This window comes from Panicum virgatum, chromosome 5K (assembly GCF_016808335.1).
Source record: "Panicum virgatum strain AP13 chromosome 5K, P.virgatum_v5, whole genome shotgun sequence".
NCBI lineage: Eukaryota > Viridiplantae > Streptophyta > Magnoliopsida > Poales > Poaceae > Panicum > Panicum virgatum.
The window spans coordinates 49,680,305-49,700,674 of record NC_053140.1 but is presented as its reverse complement, the minus strand read 5'-3'; the positions used below and the strand labels follow the sequence as shown (position 1 = coordinate 49,700,674).

General features: G+C 46.8%; 4 protein-coding genes across 4 annotated transcripts; 3 read left to right on the top strand and 1 right to left on the bottom strand.

The window, feature by feature from the left end:
* The first annotated feature begins 4,298 nt into the window (after window positions 1-4,298).
* LOC120708165 (probable xyloglucan glycosyltransferase 1) lies at window positions 4,299-8,887 on the top strand. Its single transcript, XM_039993287.1, has 5 exons — window positions 4,299-5,347; window positions 6,118-6,426; window positions 6,519-6,809; window positions 6,903-7,016; window positions 7,873-8,887. The coding sequence occupies exons 1-5, from the start codon at window positions 4,649-4,651 to the stop codon at window positions 8,494-8,496; spliced, it is 2,037 nt and encodes a 678-aa protein (XP_039849221.1). The 5' UTR covers window positions 4,299-4,648; the 3' UTR covers window positions 8,497-8,887.
* Window positions 8,888-10,081: 1,194 nt separating this feature from the next.
* Window positions 10,082-12,209, top strand: LOC120708164. Its single transcript, XM_039993285.1, has 4 exons — window positions 10,082-10,356; window positions 11,532-11,604; window positions 11,709-11,764; window positions 11,854-12,209. Exons 1-4 carry the CDS (start codon window positions 10,301-10,303, stop codon window positions 11,972-11,974), a joined length of 306 nt encoding a protein of 101 aa, XP_039849219.1. The 5' UTR covers window positions 10,082-10,300; the 3' UTR covers window positions 11,975-12,209.
* A 173-nt stretch (window positions 12,210-12,382) lies between these two features.
* On the bottom strand, window positions 12,383-16,144 carry LOC120708163. The gene is made up of 3 exons (XM_039993284.1): window positions 15,427-16,144; window positions 14,533-14,720; window positions 12,383-13,182 (listed from the first exon to the last, which is right to left on the bottom strand). Exons 1-3 carry the CDS (start codon window positions 16,016-16,018, stop codon window positions 12,736-12,738), a joined length of 1,227 nt encoding a protein of 408 aa, XP_039849218.1. The 5' UTR covers window positions 16,019-16,144; the 3' UTR covers window positions 12,383-12,735.
* Window positions 16,145-17,980: 1,836 nt separating this feature from the next.
* On the top strand, window positions 17,981-18,877 carry LOC120710758. Its single transcript, XM_039996348.1, has one exon. The coding sequence runs from the start codon at window positions 18,067-18,069 to the stop codon at window positions 18,595-18,597; it is 531 nt and encodes a 176-aa protein (XP_039852282.1). The 5' UTR covers window positions 17,981-18,066; the 3' UTR covers window positions 18,598-18,877.
* The last annotated feature ends 1,493 nt before the right edge of the window (window positions 18,878-20,370 follow it).

The following is a 20,370-nucleotide window of genomic DNA, read 5'->3' as shown; positions in this document are numbered from 1 at the left end:
AAATTGTCGGTTTCGGTTCTCGGTTAATTCGGTTCGGTCCTCGGTTCTCGGTTAAATTTGCCCAGCCCGAGCTGGCGGTGCTGCCCTACGCGTGCTTCCCTGGGCCGGGTTTGCAGCGCGCCTGCCATGCCCATGCCCATGCGATGCGTGGGCGTCTCCCAGCGAAGAAAGATAACCTGAACATTTCTCACTAGTTGCCCGATGAACCTGAACTGCACCTGCACCGCGATACCAATCGGACACCCACACATGGCCTGGCCAGGCCAATGCGCGGCCCACACCGTAGATTCGTCCACGGGACATCCAGGCTCCACAGTCCACAGGTGCCTGTGCCTGCACGGGCGCGGCTGGCTGCACCTGGCAATGTCCAGCTTGCTGTACGTCCCAAACCGAGGCCCATGGATCTACCAGGCGCGACCAATGGAGAACTAGGGCCATGTTTGGTTTCTTTGTCACTAAAAAACGAATGCATGCATAGAGTACAAAACGTAGTTTATTTGCGAAATTTTTTTACGGATGGGTGTAACTTTTCGAATAGAATCTAATGAGCCAAGTTCCACCATAATTGACTACAGTGATGCTATAGTAATCGTCCCTAATCATTATCTAATCATACAGTCAAATACCTTATTAACTACAGCACATACTATAGTACTATAATTTTAAAAATTATTTTGTGATTAGACTTCATTTAATACTTCTAATTAGTGGTCAAAAGAACCATACATGACTAGCCCACGGAGGCATGGCATGGGTGGTGCTGTCGATGAGGGGCAGGGGGAATCTGTCTCTGCCTGGGCACAGCGGAGCACCTGCAAGATCCAATCCAGGTGACTTGTTTCTAGTACATTTTTGCCTCGCCATTTTCTGCTTTCTGCATGCCTTTGAGAGGTAGAGAGACAGAGGTCCCGTTTGGTTTCTCCGTGCTACTTCCTAGCACAAATTTCTTTTATATATATGGAGTATTAAACGAAGTTTATTTGCAAAATTTTTTTAGGGATGTGTGTAACTTTTCGCGACGAATCTAATGACAGTAATTAATCGATGATTGACTACAGTGGTGCTACAGTAACTAACCTCGAATCACGCGGGCAAATGTCTCATTAGATTCTTTAAGGTTCCTAGCACATGGATTCTGAAGTTATTTTTGTAAACTGTCATTATTTAATACCCCTAATTATTAGTCAAAGTTGCTACAATTCCTAACGTAGCATAAACCAAACAGGCCAGACTTTTTGCCTTTTCGCAACTGTCTTTTTTAGCAGAAGAAGATCTCTCTCCTTTTTTCGTGTTTGACTTGGAGGAAAAAAATCGATGATGTTCTAGCGCGCCTACGGAACAGCTCTCTGCACTTCGATCGGATTGTCATTTTCACGAAGATAATGAGGACGAATCGGTCCCTAAAACAAATTTGGATTATCGCTCCCCTTTCATGGCTACTACCAGGGTCTTCTTTGCGCCACGAACAGAATTGATGGACAGAGAAGCTGCATGGTCCCTCTAGCTCGATCTACCTGTAGTAAGTACTCGTCCACAACATGGAGGGCCGGCCGGGCTCAAACATTCAGGAACGGCGCCACATGGATCCAGCCAGCAATGTGCTGCGTTCAGAGATTGGCTGGGAACCACGGGACGTTATCCTTCCAACTTCGATATCGAAAATTGATTTCAATAGATCGAGCATGCAACGCCATGCAACATCTCTGCGGTCCAGCCAAGTGGTCAATCAGACCGGGATCTGGTGGCCATGGCTTCGCATTAGCACTAAACTATTTCTTTTTTTCTGCTCCGTTTCCTGAAACCATGTCCTGGGACGGATTCCATGTTTGATCTTTGTTTCCCTGATCGGATCTCCTGATCGCCCCCTGTCCTCTTCTGTTGGACTACTTGTTGATTATTAAATTCAGGACTCCTCTCACTCTGTTCGGCAGCTCCAGCAGCCTCCAGCTCAACATTATTTTCCTCACACTACCCCAACACTAGTTTCCAGCCACCAGCCAGCCAACAGTATTTTGCTCTCACACCATTCCAGCCACCAGCTCCAACCCAGCGAATAGAGTATGTATAATCTAAAGTTGATTTTGGTGTATTTCCGTTGTCTAAACATGTCTTGTTTGTCTTACTGACAAAAGTTAGCGCCTCTTTTCCTGCACTAATAATTTTAAGTCCAGTTGCTGGACGACGATTGACCACGCCAAGATGGAGTCCGCCATGCCGTTTGAGGCTTCGAGGAGTTCGCAGGGACGCGTGGAATTGGAGGCACAATTGCTGCCAACTTCTGGAGTCAAGTCCAAACGGTGGTTGAATCACCTTTTGGAGCATGAAATCTCACCATAGAATTCACCTTGGGTCCGGTACGACAGACCCGTTTTGTTTCCACTTTTCTGGAACTTGCTTTTCTAAGAATCAAAATTCTGATATAAACTAGTTGTTTGGAGAATTGGATATCTAAATAAGCTAAGTATTTGGCAATTCTGATTTTTTTAAAATTTCGGCAAGGAGACGCACGCCCGAGCTAGAGAGGGGTGGCTGTGCACAGGAGAAGGGGCGGCGGGGCATGCATCGTGGGAGGAGGGGTATCGGGGAGAAAAATCGCTCGTTTCTCCCGTGCGTGAGTTTTGCGATGCGTTGACCAAAATCGGGTTTCACGTTGTATCTGAAATTCTAGGTAAGCGGCAGCCCAGACAATCAAAAAATAAACAAGGCATTTGGATGTCATTCTCCCTTATTTCCATAAAAAAAACCGGCTTATAATCGAAAACAAACGGGCCATACCGTGGTCTGCTTCGTAGTCATCTAGCCAGCACGCACAGTGGCTGCTTTCGCTGGGTGTGCTCCTGCAGACCGCAGGGCTGCACAGGGCCTGAAGAAAACATCCGCAGGACGCCCACACCACTGCCAGTGCCGCCCCGGCTTTAACTCGCCTGCAACTTTGAGGGCATATTTAGTTTTCCTGTAAACGCAAAATTTTTTGTGTGGGAATCTTACTAATTTGAAGTACTAAATGAAGTTTATTTATAAATTTTTTTGCACAGATGTGTTGTAAATCCCGAGACGAATCTAATGATGCTAATTAATCCATGATTAAGTAATAATTAGCGAATGGTTACTATGACATCAATGTTGCAAATCATGAATTAAGTAGGCTCATTAGATTCATCTCGCGATTTACAGCCCAACCATGCAAAAAGTTTTGTAAATAGACTTCATTTAGTACTTCAAATTAGCAAAATTCTTTTTCACTTTAATGCGTTTACAGTTTTTTTGGGTTTACGGGGTGGGAACTAAACACGGCCTAATCCGTTTTTGTGCTGTCGCACCCTGGTCTGTACTCCCTCTGCAAAGCAGCCTCCCCCAATCAAATCGGGTTCGGTCCATGGACGGCGTGCTGTAATTTCGGCGATCGGCCGGCCCGAATTATTGATGCCCGTTTGGGGGAGTGGATGATGCTAGAACAACCCGCCTGCAGTAACTCACTAACTCCAGAGCTTGTAGATCGATCCCGCGATCCGCCAAGAATCGCACCGAGTTGCTGATCGATGCCCGAGGACGCGCTCGATCTCATCCGATCTGCCGAGCTCCATCCAGCACGTGAAGCGCCGATGCGTCTCGTTGCTCCGCGGAGCCCCCGGAGCACGGAGCAGGCGACCACCAGCGTCCGCTTGCTCCTCCGGGCCCGCCCCGGCCGGCCTCCGGGAACCGCCCCGGCAACGCAGGCGCAGGCACGACCGACAGAGCCGCGGCCCCCGGGGTTTTCCGGAGGGGACGGGTAAACGGCGGTTGGCGACTGGCAGGCCCAACCGCGGCCGTAACGTCGTCGTGCGGCGCAGTCACCGGTTACCAGATGCCGGCCGGCTAGGGCAGCGTTGTGGGGTCGCCACCGACAGCCCCAGCCCCGGCTCCACGCGACGAATCATTCGCCCGCACCTCACGTGCCCCGTCGGTTCCGCTGCCTGCCGTGCTGCCGGTGCGCGGTTGGTTGCGCTGCGTCCGTCGCTCGTCGCACGCCCTCGCCGTCCCCGGCGGCCCCACGGCGAACCGAGGCAGGAGCCGAGACAAAGAAGAAGGGGAAGGCCTGACGGCCGAACTGACGCTTCCCGGATTAGTTAATTGATTGATCCGATTAGTTAATTGATTGAGCCGATTAGCGGATTAGCACCCGGCCCTCAGTCTCCCGTAGTCCCCGTGCTTGCTCTCCAGCTGGAAGCCTGGAAGCAGAAGCGGAAGGTGAGAAAAAAAAAACAGGAAAGGAAAAGATGGTGTTTTAAATTGATTACTAAGATTTAGGAGGTGGTGGTCGCGCTAATCATAGGGGCTCATAAAGGTGGGACTTGTCCCGAGCTCAGGCGGATTGGATCCCCGCCGCGACGTGGTGCGCAGCTCCTCCTCCTTCCTCGCTCTGCTGCCTGCGGCTGCTCCCCCTCACCTCGTGCGCGCGCTCCGCTTCTTCCCTCTTCGTGGGGTCGTGTCCGGCCGGCCGCCTCCTACCTCACCAGCATTTCCCTCACTGTCCCTGCTCGTATTAATCCTTGCCCCCCTCCCACCTCGGCCACAGGGTTTCGTTGATGCACTGAGGTGTTGCGCCGACGGGGAGGGGGTAGCCCAGAAGCGGCGGCGTCTGGGGTTGGGCTGTGCTGCCCAGGTGCCAATGGCGCAGTGGTCGGGGCGGGAGGCGCGGGGTGGCGGCGGGACGTCGGTGGTGGTGAAGATGGAGAGCCCGGGCTGGGCCGTCCCGCAGTCGGAGGCGGCGGGCGGCAAGGCGGCGCGCGGGAAGAACGCGCGCCAGATCACGTGGGTGCTGCTGCTCAAGGCGCACCGCGCCGCGGGGAAGCTCACGGGCGCCGCGTCCGCCGCGCTGTCCGTGGCCGCCGCCGCGCGGAGGCGTGTGGCGGCTGGGCGGACCGACGCCGACGCCGGCGCCGCGCCTCCCGGGGAGAGCCCCGCCCTGCGCACCAGGTTCTACGGCTTCCTCCGCGCCTTCCTCCTCCTGTCCATGCTCCTACTCGCCGTCGACGTCGCCGCGCACCTCCAGGGCTGGCACCTCGCTGTCGACGTCCCCGACCTGCTGGCCTTCGAGGGGCTCTTCGCCGCCGGGTACGCATCCTGGGTGCGCATCCGCCTCGAGTACCTCGCGCCGGCGCTGCAGTTCCTGGCGAACGCGTGCGTCGTGCTCTTTTTGATCCAGAGCGCCGACCGTCTTCTCCTGTGCCTCGGCTGCCTCTGGATTAAGCTAAGGGGCATCAAGCCTGTGCCCAAGCCCGGCGGCAAAGGTTCGGACGACGTCGAGGCCGGCGCCGGGGAGTTCCCCATGGTGCTCGTGCAGATTCCAATGTGCAACGAGAAGGAGGTGAGCTGGAAAAAGCAAACAAAATATTCGATTCTCTGCCTGATTCCTTTGTTGGAATGTGTTCAACGTCGCATTTGGGGATTGGGCGTTGAGTGCCCTAGCCGCATTAGTGGTTGCAGAGATCGAAAGATTCGGTTCTGAAGCTGCAATTGTGCGGACTGGACAGGATAGTTTAGATTGAGGAATCTTGGCTTTAGTGCCACTAATGCAAAATATAGGGTTCTATAGGTATCATTTGGGGATTGGAGTGATGCTTAGAAATAGAATGAAACGGTTTCGATTTCTGGCAACACCCCCAAATCCAGAAAGCACTCGACATGGACACATGGTTGCTACCGACATTTTTTGGTTAGGTTTTTTCTGTTATCCAAGTGTTTGGTGGGTTTACTGTTAACGATCCGTTTCTGGGATTGGAGCTTGTGGTCAAGGGAGAATTAAAGTCGGTTTTTGGGGTGGGGTGCTGGAGGATTCTAAATACTACACTTTGTACTTGTCTTAGACTTGGAGGAGGAAACACATTTGAGAAGTTGAAAAAAAAAATCAGGAGCTCCACACGCTGTACTTGTCTTAGACTTGGAGGAGGAAACTGTTAAAATTAATCGTTATTACATTTGCATCTTTTAACGGTTTACTAAATTACTACTTCAGAAGAGGCCAAGATTAATTACATTTTGAACAATCTTGAGGCAGGGAACTAGTATCAACTATGTGTGCAGTTATTTTTTGAATTCTAACAAAATTTCCCGTTCCTTTGATTTATATGTTTGCAGGTGTACCAGCAATCTATTGGTGCTGTTTGCAGTCTGGACTGGCCAAGGTCAAACTTCTTGGTGCAGGTGCTAGACGATTCTGATGATGCTGCCACTTCAGCTCTTATTAAGGAGGAGGTGGAGAAGTGGCAACGTGAAGGCGTTCGCATATTGTACCGACACCGTGTGATCCGTGATGGCTACAAGGCTGGAAATCTCAAGTCAGCCATGAACTGCAGCTATGTAAAAGATTATGAGTTTGTTGTTATCTTTGATGCTGATTTTCAACCCCAACCAGACTTCCTGAAGCGAACTGTGCCCCATTTCAAGGTTTGTTGGACATCTTGCTTACATTTTTTTTTTAATCTAAGGATGACTATGCGCATTCTGTTGTCTGACTCAGCTGTGTGTGGGACTTTCAGGGAAACGAGGATGTTGGATTAGTTCAGGCTAGGTGGTCTTTTGTCAACAAGGATGAAAACTTGTTAACTAGACTGCAAAACATTAACCTGTGCTTCCACTTTGAGGTGGAGCAGCAGGTTAATGGGATCTTCCTCAATTTCTTTGGGTTCAACGGAACCGCAGGAGTGTGGAGAATTAAGGCACTTGAGGACTCTGGTGGATGGATGGAGAGGACAACAGTGGAGGACATGGATATTGCTGTCCGAGCACACCTCAAAGGCTGGAAGTTTCTGTTCCTTAATGATGTTGAGGTACCTGCATAAATTTTATACTGCCTTATGGATATTTTATTTTGTGTTCAGACGTGATTACAATTAAAATTCTGTTACACGATTAACCTTCAGTGCCAGTGTGAATTGCCGGAGTCATATGAAGCATATAGAAAGCAGCAACATCGATGGCATTCTGGTCCCATGCAGTTGTTCAGACTCTGTTTTGTGGATATTATTAAATCAAAGGTATGGGCCTTTTCTTGTATGCATGTTCTGAAATTTGGATTGCTCAGTATAATAACAAATTTTAACTCTTAAGAACCCTTTTCATAAATCGTAGTATCACCACAACCAATGTGATAATTCAGAATGATGGACTCAATGAGTTTCTCAAGACTGAACTGGTTCCTTATGTTGAAACTTGCATCATTCTTGTTTTGGTCCCTCACAAGTCACAATTTCAAGCCCTTGTGTGAAAATGAAACCTTGAATTATGTTGAAGAAACAGAAAAGAGATATAGACAAAAAAATTCTTTTGGGTAGATTATTTCTTGCGTCAGTGCTGGCTATTCTTTTGTTCTGTTTTAACACGCAACTAGATTTCCAATTTGACATTCTGATTTACTGTGTCCCGCTCCACTTGAGGTTCGTCATTTTTGTATTCCTGGTCTTATGTAATGTTGCAGTGAAGTTTATTTAGTTTTCTACAAGTAAATCTTGGTTAAATTGAATTTATGTGCAAAAATAAAATCTGGGCTTGTCCACAATACTCTGTTCGCTTCATCTTCACTGCATCCAGCCAACAGTATTTCTCTCACACAAAACCAGCACCAGCCAGTCAGCAGTACTTTTCTCTCACAAAAAATCAGCACCAGCCATCGGCACCAGCCAGCCGAACACAGAAAATAACATTTAATACAAAGATAATCACTAACATTTCAAGCACTTAAGGATGTGTATATTTCTTTGGCTTTGGTTTCTGGGATTCAGGTCTATATCATTTTATATTCAGCATTTGATCAGCATGTTTTCTTCCCATTTTTTAGGTAACAAATTTTGGATCATTGGACTGTGGCTGACCTTTCTTTTTCTTTTTTCGCAGATTGGTTTTTGGAAGAAATTCAACCTGATATTTCTTTTCTTTCTCCTTCGCAAACTTATTTTACCCTTCTACTCCTTCACTCTTTTCTGCATCATCCTTCCCGTGACAATGTTTATTCCAGAAGCTGAGCTTCCTGCTTGGATTGTGTGCTACATTCCAGCAACCATGTCCTTGTTGAACATCCTCCCAGCCCCCAAATCCTTTCCATTTATTGTTCCCTATCTTCTATTTGAGAATACCATGTCAGTGACCAAATTCAACGCCATGATTTCTGGTTTGTTCCAACTTGGGAGCGCCTATGAGTGGGTTGTCACCAAGAAATCAGGCCGTTCTTCTGAGGGTGATCTTGTTGCCCTTGTTGAGAAGCAATCTAAGCAACAAAGAGTGGGATCTGCACCCAACCTTGATTCCCTAACAAAGGAGTCAGCACATATAAAAAGGGACTCCATGAAGAAGAAACACAATAGGATATACAGGAAGGAGCTAGCACTCTCCTTCCTTCTCTTAACAGCTGCAGCTCGGAGCCTGCTTTCGGTCCAAGGCATACATTTCTACTTCCTTCTGTTCCAAGGGGTCTCATTCTTGGTTGTTGGTCTGGATTTAATCGGCGAGCAAATCGAGTGATAGAAGGCTGAGTGTCGGAATTTATTTTTGTGGGAGCGGGCCATGCCAGCAAAAGAGCGCTTCAGGTGAAGAGCAGCATGGCACATTACTGGATGCATACACGACTACACGAGGATACCTGATTTCGATTATGAGGGGTTATAGTTCGTCAGGGATACTGAAATGGTGGAACCTGGAATTGTAGAATGTAGATATATGGCTCGGGGCTCTGGATTGTGAAAGGCTTGGGGTTCTAATTCTTTTGTAAGAATCTTCAGTGGTTAGGTGGGTTATTCTTGGTTGACAGATTACCATCAAAGGAGGATACTGTTGGGATCCATGTAATTTGGGCAATTGCTACGAGTGCATACTGAATTACTGATACTGTGATACTTGTTCGTTTCCTGTACTACTCTCACTTGTGGACAGAAAATTGTCCAATGAACCCAGCGAACGGAAGGAGTTGTGCGCTGGTGCATCAGAAATAAACTTATTTATGAATTTGTAAAAAATTGTGAATGCAAGGGGGCAAATATGGTTTATGGGAACCTTAACCTATTTGATCGATAACTGTTTCTTCTATCTTGCATCAGCATCATTCAGCGTTTTTTTTGGCATCGCTTTCTGCATACACGAGAGAAGAGGCTTCGCCGTCCGGGGATTCGTTTCCTGTGTCGCATCTCGCAACAATCCACGCGGGACTAGTTAATCGGCGTGATTTTTCCTGTGCGATGGTGAATTGGTGATGCTGAATTGCGGCTATGTTATCGTCAGTCGTCATGTCCTGGGTGATTTAAGGCAGGCTGGGCCTGAAGGTTGAAGCTCCTCAGGTCGCGCTTTTTCTTTTTTATATTAAAAAAAAATCAAAATTTCAAAAATATATGTCCGTTTTGAAATATTTCAAAAATATCCCCATGTCGCCCTATGGGGGGCGACAGGGTCTTGTCGCCCAAACCACGGGCGACAGGACCCTAATATAATTTTTTTTGGAATTTGCAAAGAGGGCCCTGGCCCGGGGGAGGGGGCCTGTCGCCCCCCCACCCAACGGGCGACAGGGTTCTCCCACCCTATATAAGCCTTTGCCGCTATTCTCTTCTCATTTGAGCCTAAAAATTCAGAAAAAAGATAGGGGTGAGGAGAAGAAAAGCGGCGAAGCTCTGCCAAATTCTTCACTTGTGATCTACCGGTAACTTCCGTATGAATCCGTTGATATTGTATAACAATTTAATTTAATTAGCGGATTAGCTGAATTAGATTTGGTGCTTTAGAACACTCGTTTAGTATTACAATTTGAGTACTATTACAGACTTGTTTTTAAATTAATTATGAATTAGAATAGAATTATGACAGTACCTTATTGATATTGCAGCATAAGACAATAGAATTATGACAGTACCTATATTTTCACGCATCAATTTAGTATACGATAGGTGCATTATTAAAATCATTGTTCGTCATTTGGCGCACCACACTATAGCGTCAATGTCTTCGTCAGGATCAACCTACGTTCCTCGAGCTGGGCTGTCACGTGCTACGACACAATAGGCCCATCCAGAACAAGATGAGGCCCCATGCCCATCTCAAATGAGCGTGCGCTAACCCGGCCCACCTAGCCAGTAGTCCGATCCGGCGGACTCCCCCCACTCCCAGCCGCCAGCCCCGACGCGACGCCTCGCCGCCGGCTTCGCGACCTCAACTCCGAGCGCCGCCTCCCCCTCGAATCGAATACTTGTCTGTCGTCTGGAGGGCTGCGCCCAGGCGTCCGAACGGCGTGCCGCGTCTGGACCTCTCAATTCCACATACCGCCCGCCCGCCCGGTGCCGCGATGGCTGCCGCTTCCGTTCCACCAGCATCTTCCTCCGGCGGCTGGGACTTCACCTCGTAAGTCCTCCCTCCCTGCCCCTCTCCCGCTCTCTCTCCTTGGCCGGCCGGGTGTCGATGCAGTCAGATTAGCATACCATCGCAGCCCAGCCTTGTCTGTTCGCATGCTTAGGTACCTTCCTTGCTCAGGCAAGTGCCTTAACGGCTCATTTGTGCAGTGCGACTGCTGTTGACTTACTTGACTTCTGTGCCCTGCGCTAGCCTGCAGAGTGATTCTATTTCTGGATGCTTATTTTGTGTTCGACGGATGCCCTGAAAGAAGTAACGTCATGCACTCATGCTTAGGCAGAAAATGACTCTTGGATCTATGGGTAGCAAACTAACAATAGCGTGAAATATCGATGAAGCAGCGCATAACCGAGCGCTAGCACTCTAGCAGGAGGATAGTATTTGCATGTCAGTAACCAATATGTTGGATCAGCAGTAGCATCAAAATAGCAATTAAACTATCAAGTAATCCAAAGCGATAAACAGTAGTGCTAACCGCTGAGGCAAGAGAATAAACTGATGTATATAGGATTTTCTTAGAAAGTTACGATACAAGGCATGCTACCGTTTTTGTTGACAAGGGTCAAGTGGGATTTTTATAAAGAGCACAAGTCATCAAATATTGTATGGCTTTATGAAAACCCAGTGAAGCAGTGAGTTGTCTGCTCAAATTTATGAATTAGGCATTATGGAACCGTGCATGTTTATGTTTTCTATGGTTGAGGACTTGGGGTTTGTGGATGAATGTCGAGACCGCCACCCAGCTCAAATCCTCCTCAATGCAAACTTGGGTGTGTATTTCTGCTAATATTAACTATATATTACATAGGAATTCATGTATTTTCATGAATGATTATTGGGGAAAAAACTGAGTGCACTCGTGGTAATTGGTTGTTCAAAGATCTAGTTTGGCAAGCCAGCCTTTTTTTTGGCAAGCCCAGCCTTATATATGATACTGATGGACTAGAGGCAACTTGATATCAGATATCAGTTGTGTGCTTGGTTTCCAGATCGGCCCTTCAACAGTGTGCTCTGATGATATTTTGAGATGATGTTTACTACTGTGTCAGAAAATTGCAATCACTTGATTCAAATGTTACACCTACTGCCCTACTACTCATTTTGCTTCTATTGTAAATGATTTCTGGATAGACTGCACAGTGCAGCACTGACATATTGTTTGGCAGCAACTTTGAAGTTGATTATGAGTCTGAGGAACATGCATCCATAGTCTACAAAACGTTAGCAGTTGACAAGGAGGTAAACTAGCTGTATTCTACTAGTACTTTTTTAACAAAAGATCACCTGCGTTCATGAACTTGACCTATTATAGTTGCCAGTGACTTTGTGGCTTTGCATTTCAGTTGCAGCCTGACAAGGTCAAGAGGGAGATGACTCTATCAGGCAGCAAGCTTGCCGTGTTAGTATACCCGTTCTGGCTTCTCTAACGGCTGTGTATGCGTTGTTGTACCAAGGCTAAGACTCCAGTCCTCTGATTTGTGAATTCAGGCACTTCGCAGCTGTAGAGGCTCGGTTTCTGCGAGCATCGTTCAGCGCATTTGTTGATCTTATGGGACTTGTGACGAAGCTTGTCGAAGAATATGGTGTGGCCAAGGAAGGGCATTCTTGAAGAACAATTTCATGCACGGCAGTACAGCACTGTCTGAGTCCGTTTTAGTCCATATGGTTGGACAGTCTGTATCAGTGGAAATGCTTTTGGTTTGTCAAGATAGTGTATCAGTGTATTTGAGCTTGATTAGTCCAACCGTACTTAGAACAGTGACCTTTTTTTTTGCATATTCAACTTTACTTAAAGTCAGCAACATTAAACAAAAATGCACAGATAACATGTATTCCATCGTGAATATGCGTGCGCAACCGGAGATATCCCCTGTCGATCTCTTCTTTAGAAAAATGGATAAATCTCCGCACACATCCTTCTTTAGAAACGATGGAGCTGCATGACCCTGCTTTAACTGACGTGCAGAGTTTGCTCTGTTTCCCACGAAAAGAAAAAAAGGAACTCTGTATACACATCAGCATGTAACGTGATACTCGATAGTTGACAGCTATTGATGATTCTTGACAGCTATTGATGATTCTAATATATTACATTTTGAACCTCAAACCAACAGCAGTTTGCTGGGGCAGTGATACAATAGGAAAACAGAACAGCGTGTGGAACTTTATATACAGAGAAAGACCGACTTCGTAGATGGATCAACATACAACAGGGATGCCTCGGAGGCTCAGAGGCATTGTTATCCTGATCCTGCATTGCTGCTACCGCAATCCAGTGCTACGAAATTAATTTTTCTTTTTCGGTAGCAGCCAGTGTTCTTCATGAAGCCACCATATAGCTCCACTAGATGACTGCATGAGAGCAGCCCCTTAGTCATCCTCTAGATCACTAAAGGATACATCTTCCTCCCCAGCTGAAGTGGTTTTGCCTGTTTTGCTGGACACATGGTCCATATCCTGTAGCCAATCATCTACTTCTTTTTCATCATCATCATCCTCTGCAGGGTATGGGTTAGACTTCTCCGTGAGTAAACTCTTGACCTCAGTTTTCACCACCAGCTCTTCTTGAATTACAGACTTGTCAATTACTTCAGCGTCAGCGGTCGGAATTGGATGCTTGTCAGCCTCAGCTTTTGGCACAGGAGCAGAAGTTGGTTCTTCAAATGATGGTGCTTCAGGCATTCCACTCTCATTTTGGATGCTTGAGGGTGACATCACACTATCTTCAGGTTGTGTGGTGGGAGAATTCCTGTTTTCTGGTGATAGTTTGTTCTTTGTTGGTGAACTTTGCAATAATTCTTCTCTTGCTTCCAGAATCTGCACAAAATAGAATAACTTTAGGAGGGCAGATCCAACAAGAAGTATGTATTGTATGCACACTTGTAGTTTCTATTTCTACTTAATTAAAATGAAGCAAGAGATTGCATTTCCAAAGTTTACATTTATCATCAGATATATTAAGTTATCAGTATAGTTTCTATGGATGGTATATATATGCTGACTTGTTGACTTTATGAGAGAATACCAACAGCAGTATGATGTGAATATGTGATCTGCAGACAAACATGGGTCGCAGTACAGGTAACAACATTATGTTAACAATGCAATTCTTCGTGGTTTCATGAATCATAAGCACATTTGACTAGATTTGGAAGGCTTCGATTTTCAGAAATCAAAATTATCCCCACCACAAGAATATCCAAAAGAATGATAATATTGAACATACATGTCTAAATCCCACTCTGTTGCCAGATGGAACTTGGGAATGGAGATATACAATGTTGTCGATCAACAAAGGTTAAATATGTAGGGAATTCTGCATCAAGAAATCATCAAGCTTTGTGTGCCTACATCATCCAATACTCATCAAAGGCTTTATGTGCTTGCATCATCACACTACGATGTCACTGTTGGGCAGTGTTTTAAAGGCAACAAGGCGACCCAAGGTGAGCTGGGTATGCCTGGCGACAAGCCGTGGCCGTTACCCAAGGCGAGCAGGGTCCGCCTGGACGCCTAGGCGTCACCTAGGCAACGCCTTTAAAACACTGCTGGCCTTAGTTCTGCCTACAATCTTTAGTTGTTACTGTATGCAAGAATGCGCATATGTTAATCTCATCTTGAGTAATAAATAGGATCAGGATGAGATAAATAGCTGGTAGTAGCAGTATTAGTACAGTACCCTGCAGCCGTATTGCTAATTTTCTACAGATAATGTTAATCTCACCTTGAGTAATAAATAGGATCAGGATGAGATAAAGTGTATAAAAGGTCAGCTAGCCAATTTTGCACAGATAATTTGAGATCCATTAAACAAAGCCCCAGGTTTGTACCAATTAATTTCAGCTCAGCTTATTCACAATGAACTGGTTCATAGAAAGGACCATACGCCACTAAACGTTCACAGGTAGCGAGTACAAAATGGTTTCCAGATAAATTAGCTTACATTTAAAAGACCATTGTTTGATTTTTAGTTCATAATCCATAAGTAATTTGATTTCTGCTAAGATCTATGCAAGTTTCCTTCCCAGTCTAGGTCTATATGCAGATGTTTCTTAACGATAGTTGTAGTCTGTGTGCACACAATAAACACAAATGATAATCCATACTCAATTAAGAAAGGAAAATTCCACAAATAGAAAGAAAATAGAACAGAGGAAAGGAGTATACTTGCGGTGTCGAAAGAATTTCAGCATCTTGCTTGTTGAGTTTCGAAAGGAGAAGCACAAAATAGATCTTCCAAAAGCATGCTTCGCTCATATTGGTAGAGCAGAGCTCAGTCCTGAGGTATGACAGGCTTGGCACAAGATGCTCAATAGCCACTGCATGCCCATACTGTGCGTCTGACAGTTCAAAATCTAAACACATAGAAGCATATCATATTATATAAGTACGGACCTGAGGAAATCAATATGGTACAGTAAAGAACATGAGAGTATGCGGCATACAGAGTACATCACAAATGATGCCATGATGGAATGACATGCAAAATATTACCATGTCATTCAAGTTCAACTCGTATATGTTGAACCTATAATTATCAACTCCAAAAACAGTTCTGACCCAGTATGCATATTTGAGTAAAAGTACAGTAAACATCAACAGTATGATAAATATATGATGTAGCATCTGCGGTTTCGTTAAACCAACATCTACACAAGTACAACATCACAACCGACACAAACACAACTCAGACAATTCATCCGCAGCAAAACCGTTGTAAATATGAGCAGACTGCGGATATACTCAATTCCAACATTAAGAGTGATCCTCAGTGGGCAGTGATTCCAACATAAGCTTAGCAAATGCATCATATGGACTAGAGTTCAGATGCTAAAGTTAGGATGGATAAACTAGGTTACAGTCCTGAAACCATAATGTCAGTATTAAGATTAATTACTCGAACAAGCTTACGCTACAAAAAGTCAACCATCCAATTATTCGCTTATCCACTACTATATAGTGACTTAACAAAAACAAACGGCTTGACTATTGATGAATCGATAAATCAGATGAACTCCAATAAACCGCTCAAGCACACCGATCTGAAGCGCTGGTTCTTACCATCCGCACGCCGGTCGTCAATGAACAAGGGGAAATCTAACCACGTCTTCGGATGATTCGAGATGTGACTCACGAACTCCACCACCTCCTCTGTTACACCAACCGCTTCTCCTTCCACCTGGCCCTCCTCCTCCCCGGGCCCGAACGGCAGGAACGACGACGCGATCCTGGAGATCTCCGCCACGGCGCCGGCGTTGGACAGCATCGAGATGCCGGTCCTCACCTTGCCGCCTATCTCGGCCAGGTCGCTCCGGATCCCGTCGATCCGCGGCGACTGAGGCCCCTCTGCCGCCGCCGCCGCCTCATCCTCCTCCTCTTCATCCCCCTCATCGGTCTCGCCCTCAACTGGCGGCGGCGCGAGGAAGGAGGCGACGCCCCAGAACCGGCGGGTGAGGGACTCGGTCAGCTCCGAGATGTCGTCCTTGACGCCGCGGCTCGGGGTGTCCGGCTGCTCGTCTGACTCCCCGGCGTCAGCGCTGGTAGGGTCGGATGCGCGCGGCGGGCTCTTGTCGCCGGAGGCGGACTCGGATTCATCGTCGTCTGAGTGGGCGGAGGAGAGGGTAGCCGCGATGGAGCGCGCGAGCCATGACATCGCGGATTCGCGGCGAGCTCGTGCGGACTGGAGGGCGGCGGAGCACTGGAGCGGTGGACGGTAGGTAGAGTGGAGAACGGGGAGCGTGACGGGAGCACGGAGCACCGCAAAGCAGGCGATGATCACTGCGTGCTCGGCACGGTTGCATCTTGGATTAAAACGAAAAAAAAAAGAAAAATCGACGGTCGTGATCTGGCGCCACAGGTTTTTGTGTTGATCCTGTGTTAAGCATCAAAATTTCTGTCCCGGCATCGAAAAATCTTTACCATCATAAATTGTGATAAAGATCGTGCTTGCGTTCTCTGTCTTTTGGTATAGTTTTTATTTTCGAGAATTATATGGTGGTCAAGATAGAAAGTATTTTTATTTTTGCTTATTATATACCATATCAGTGAGCAAGGAAGAACAAATAGCTTCCAAACTAATGTTTAAACTAAATATCTTTCAAATATATTTTAATTAAGTACATAGTACGTTTAAACCATTTTATTTGTAAAGCTAGAGCTGTGACAATAGAAATTTTCAAAAACCTTCAAGTGAGTCCATGTTTTATGATTGCACATAAAATTTCAAGTTCAAACTTAATCCCATTTGGGATATGAACAAAATGAAAATGTGTATGCAAATATCTGAAAAATGTCCTTCTACGTACGTTGTTCTTTTTCGCAGTGTTTGAAAAACTGTCATCTTTAATCTCGTAAATATGATTGAGTTTGAACTTGAAATTTTGCTCACAATAGTAACGCAAACCTCACATGTAGACGGTGAACTTTTCAAGTTTACAACAGCAGGCCATTTTTTTCATTGGATGGCCGCTTAAGAATTTTCCAAGTTTCCAGCACTAGGCTAGTTTTCCAGATATATATGCAGTATGCACCTAAAGGTTCTAGATTAGCAGTGCAATATATTTGTCCTCCTCTTTTTATATGAAACAGACAAACAGTGAAGTCACCTCTCCATTATCCTGCCATAGGTTTGCCATATGATGATGAAACCAGATCTGTCCCTCTGGTTTTCTCAAGTGGGTAGTCGGACGAACGGACAATGAAGTCGGCTCTTTCCCCTCTGATTTCTTGCGGCAATCAAATTCAAACGCCGTCACTTTCTGCAGTCACTCGCGCCGTCGCACATGGCCGCGGATGTGCCGTTTGAAGTCTTCCCCGTTCGCTTCAAGATTCGGGAACGAGCGGCCAATTCACGGCGCGAGAAAAAAATCTGACGTGGCATGATTAGTACAGCCTCAGTTGGGCCCCTGATTTTCCATGGCTGATCCTTGACACAGCTCTGTTTACAATACGTGCCAGCGTTGAAGAAGAGGCGAAGAGCTGCAGCCAACACACAATGATATCACTATATCAGACTTCCCACTTCTGCTGTGGAGGGCACCCATCAACTTCGGCTGACACATGCGTGCATCCGGGCAACAATGAGCCATCAGCCGCCGCGCTCGCGCGTTGGCCGGCTCAACTCAAAACAACTCGCCGATGAGATCGACCCGATCCCACACACCGTGGACAAATCCCCCACCATTTCCAGCAGAATATTGCCCAAATTCTGACCATTCCCCTGCACGGCCCGTACAAAAAAACCGCGGGCCCCACGCGGCCACGCCATCTGCCCAAGCGAAACAGCGTTAAACAAAGAACAGACGCCAATCATCTCCGAAGCAAATCACCGCTACTTCTTCAAAGAGCCTGGACGTTGCCCGATTCAGGTGGGGAAGAAATGGGACGAATTTGCCGTGTTCAGACGAGCAGGTACATTGTTTACAGGCAGCTCGTTTCAAGAAAAGAAAAAAATGTTTACAGGCAGCCCGGTGGAAACACCCATGGGGTAACCCATCATTGTGCTCATCACAGCCACACACACGCCAACGTAGCCATCGCGCTGACCTTCTTCTCTCCATCACTCCGGCCGCGCTATAAAACTGCCGCGAGCCTCTCGTCGCCACGCCTCATAGACACGCTAGCTTTGTAGTGTCCGTGCTTGTCTCGCTCTCTGTCTCTCTCGGGATCGGAAGCCAAGTCCGCGCGGCGCGCGCACGGGGGATGAAGAAGAAGAGCGGCGGCTGCGGCGGGTGCCTGGGCGCGCCGGTGCGCGCGCTGTCGCGGGCGTGCGACTCGGCCTGCGACCTGTACATGCGCGGCATGTCCGGGTGCGCGCGCCGCGTGCCGTCGGGGTCGTCCGCGGGCGTCGTGGGCCGCGGGTTCGGCGGGGTGGGCGCCGCGACCCTGCGCCTGCGGGTCGTCAGCTCGGACGGCGCCGACGGCAACGACCTCGTCCGCGCCGCGGCCGCGGCCAGGCGCCACCAGCGCCGCGTCGCGGCCGAGCCGGCGGAGGAGGCCGTCAGCTACCACGGTGCCGCCGGCAAGGCCCAGATCATCGGCGCGGCGGCGCCGGCCGCATGGGCACCGGCGCGGAAGAAGGGCGGCGTGGCGGCCATGGGGACCATCGCCGAGGACGAGACGTGCGAGTTCGGCCCCGACGGCGCCTGCGCCGTTGCCCCCTCGCTGAACCCGCCGCGCCGCGCCGGGTTCGGCGCCGTCAAGGCGGGAGGCGACGGCGTGGTCGCACGCTGACGGATGCATGCGAATGCGACGCGTACTGGTTCGCGATCGTCCTGCCTGCCGGTGCAAGATTGCAGAACTAGCTTCTTTGTTCGATTCGAGGCTCCCCAGTTCTTTCTTTCTCCAATCCTTTCTTCTCGTCTTGCTGTGTAAATTATTATTCTATATGTAACGTTGATAAGAAACCTAGCGTGAGTGTGACGTGATCCTCAGAATTTTTCCTCCGATCCAGAAACCGGTTGAAATGGTACGCGCAATGGCTACAGTACTACGACTTTTTAACTTGGTTACATCGAGAAAACTGTATTAGAACTTGGGGTTGATTTTGACGTGAGCTTCAGCATTCGCGTGCCACGTCCGGTAATAGCACAACGGATAGTGATCGGTCTCGAACAAATCGGCATATGGGCATGAAAATGGACGGGTGAGACCACCTGCAGTGCAATTGTGCTACAGCCTACAGACGATGATGGTCTGTTTTCTGAAGGGATAAGTCTATTTTACAACCTCGAACTAGTCAAGAAGTCTGTTTTTCAACCTTCTACTGCGAAACCGGGTAACCTAGGCCCTCGAACTGGCAAAACCGTCCGAATCACCCCCTCGAGCACTGTGGCAAGCTGTTTTGAGGGCGGTTTGCTACAGTACCATTTTCGAATTTCTGGAATTTCACACATCTCTCAATTAAATAAGAAAGAAAGCATAGTTAATATTGTCTAAAAATCATGATATTTTTTGGGAGGTAGATAAAAAGACAAGAAATTTATTTTGGCTAGATGTGATACATTAAACATAATAAAATTTGAATTATAAAATTTTAAAAATGGGTAGAATTCAAAATTTCTTGAATTTTTGGGTTAGCTAAACCTTTGATAAAAATGAAATAAAAATATGATAATTCATAATTTTTTATTTAGTTTAATAAGGTATTTTTTATTAGCCCAAGTTTTTATGAAAGTTTTTGAATTCCTTCGCAATGCTCAAATTTGAATCAAATTTGATTCCTCAAATTTTAATTTATGAATTTTCTATAGAACTTGGGCCAATAAAAAGTACCTAACTAAACTAGATAAAAAATTATGAATTATCATATTTTTAATGCATTTTTATCATAGGTTTAGCTAACCTAAAAATTCAAGGAATTTTGAATTCTACCTATTTTTAAAATTTTATAATTCAAATTCCTTTATGTTTATTGTAGCACATCTAGCCAAAATAGATTTCTTGTCTTTTGATCTACCTCTCAAAAAATATCATGATTTTTAGACAATATTAACTATGCTTTCTTTATTATTTAATTGAGAGAGGTGTGAAATTCCAGAAATTCGGAAATTTTACTATAGCAAAACCGACTTTGGCTGAGCCAGGGTTATTTTTCAAACGGTTTCGTTAGTTGGAGGTGTAGGATGTCCGGTTTCGTAGTTCAAGGGCCAAAATCGGACTATCGTGATAGTTCAGGGTTGAAAAACAGACTTTTCCCTTTTCTGAATGGGGATCCTCCTATCTAGCAACTGGGTGTTTCATCTCCTCACAACACATGAATTTTACCGTCACGGCTATACAGTGCAGATAATTTGTACACCGCGGCGAAAAAGGATTCGGCACTGGTAGCTAGTGAAAGGACTACGAGTAATACAGTTGGCACGCAGATGGTCTCTCTTTAACTTGGCGTTAAGCTTCTGCACATACGCATCTCCACGCAAACGTAAGATGTTGATTCTGACACGATCGACCTGATGGTGCAAATCTGCAACGCACCAATGGATCGGAGCGGCGTTCCTTTTGCTT

Excerpts from the sequence above, each read along its gene's own strand:
- LOC120708165 (XM_039993287.1), top strand. The coding sequence starts at position 4,649 with ATGGCGCAGTGGTCGGGGCGGGAGGCGCGGGGTGGCGGCGGGACGTCG. Across the intron at positions 5,348-6,117 it reads CAATGTGCAACGAGAAGGAG|GTGTACCAGCAATCTATTGG; the intron begins GTGAGCTGGAAA and ends ATATGTTTGCAG. Across the intron at positions 6,427-6,518 it reads GAACTGTGCCCCATTTCAAG|GGAAACGAGGATGTTGGATT; the intron begins GTTTGTTGGACA and ends TGGGACTTTCAG.
- LOC120708164 (XM_039993285.1), top strand. The coding sequence starts at position 10,301 with ATGGCTGCCGCTTCCGTTCCACCAGCATCTTCCTCCGGCGGCTGGGAC. Across the intron at positions 10,357-11,531 it reads GGCGGCTGGGACTTCACCTC|CAACTTTGAAGTTGATTATG; the intron begins GTAAGTCCTCCC and ends ATTGTTTGGCAG. Across the intron at positions 11,765-11,853 it reads TCAGGCAGCAAGCTTGCCGT|GCACTTCGCAGCTGTAGAGG; the intron begins GTTAGTATACCC and ends TTGTGAATTCAG.
- LOC120708163 (XM_039993284.1), bottom strand. The coding sequence starts at position 16,018 with ATGTCATGGCTCGCGCGCTCCATCGCGGCTACCCTCTCCTCCGCCCAC. Across the intron at positions 14,721-15,426 it reads TGACGACCGGCGTGCGGATG|ATTTTGAACTGTCAGACGCA; the intron begins GTAAGAACCAGC and ends CTATGTGTTTAG. Across the intron at positions 13,183-14,532 it reads AAATTCTTTCGACACCGCAA|ATTCTGGAAGCAAGAGAAGA; the intron begins GTATACTCCTTT and ends TATTTTGTGCAG.
- LOC120710758 (XM_039996348.1), top strand. The coding sequence starts at position 18,067 with ATGAAGAAGAAGAGCGGCGGCTGCGGCGGGTGCCTGGGCGCGCCGGTG.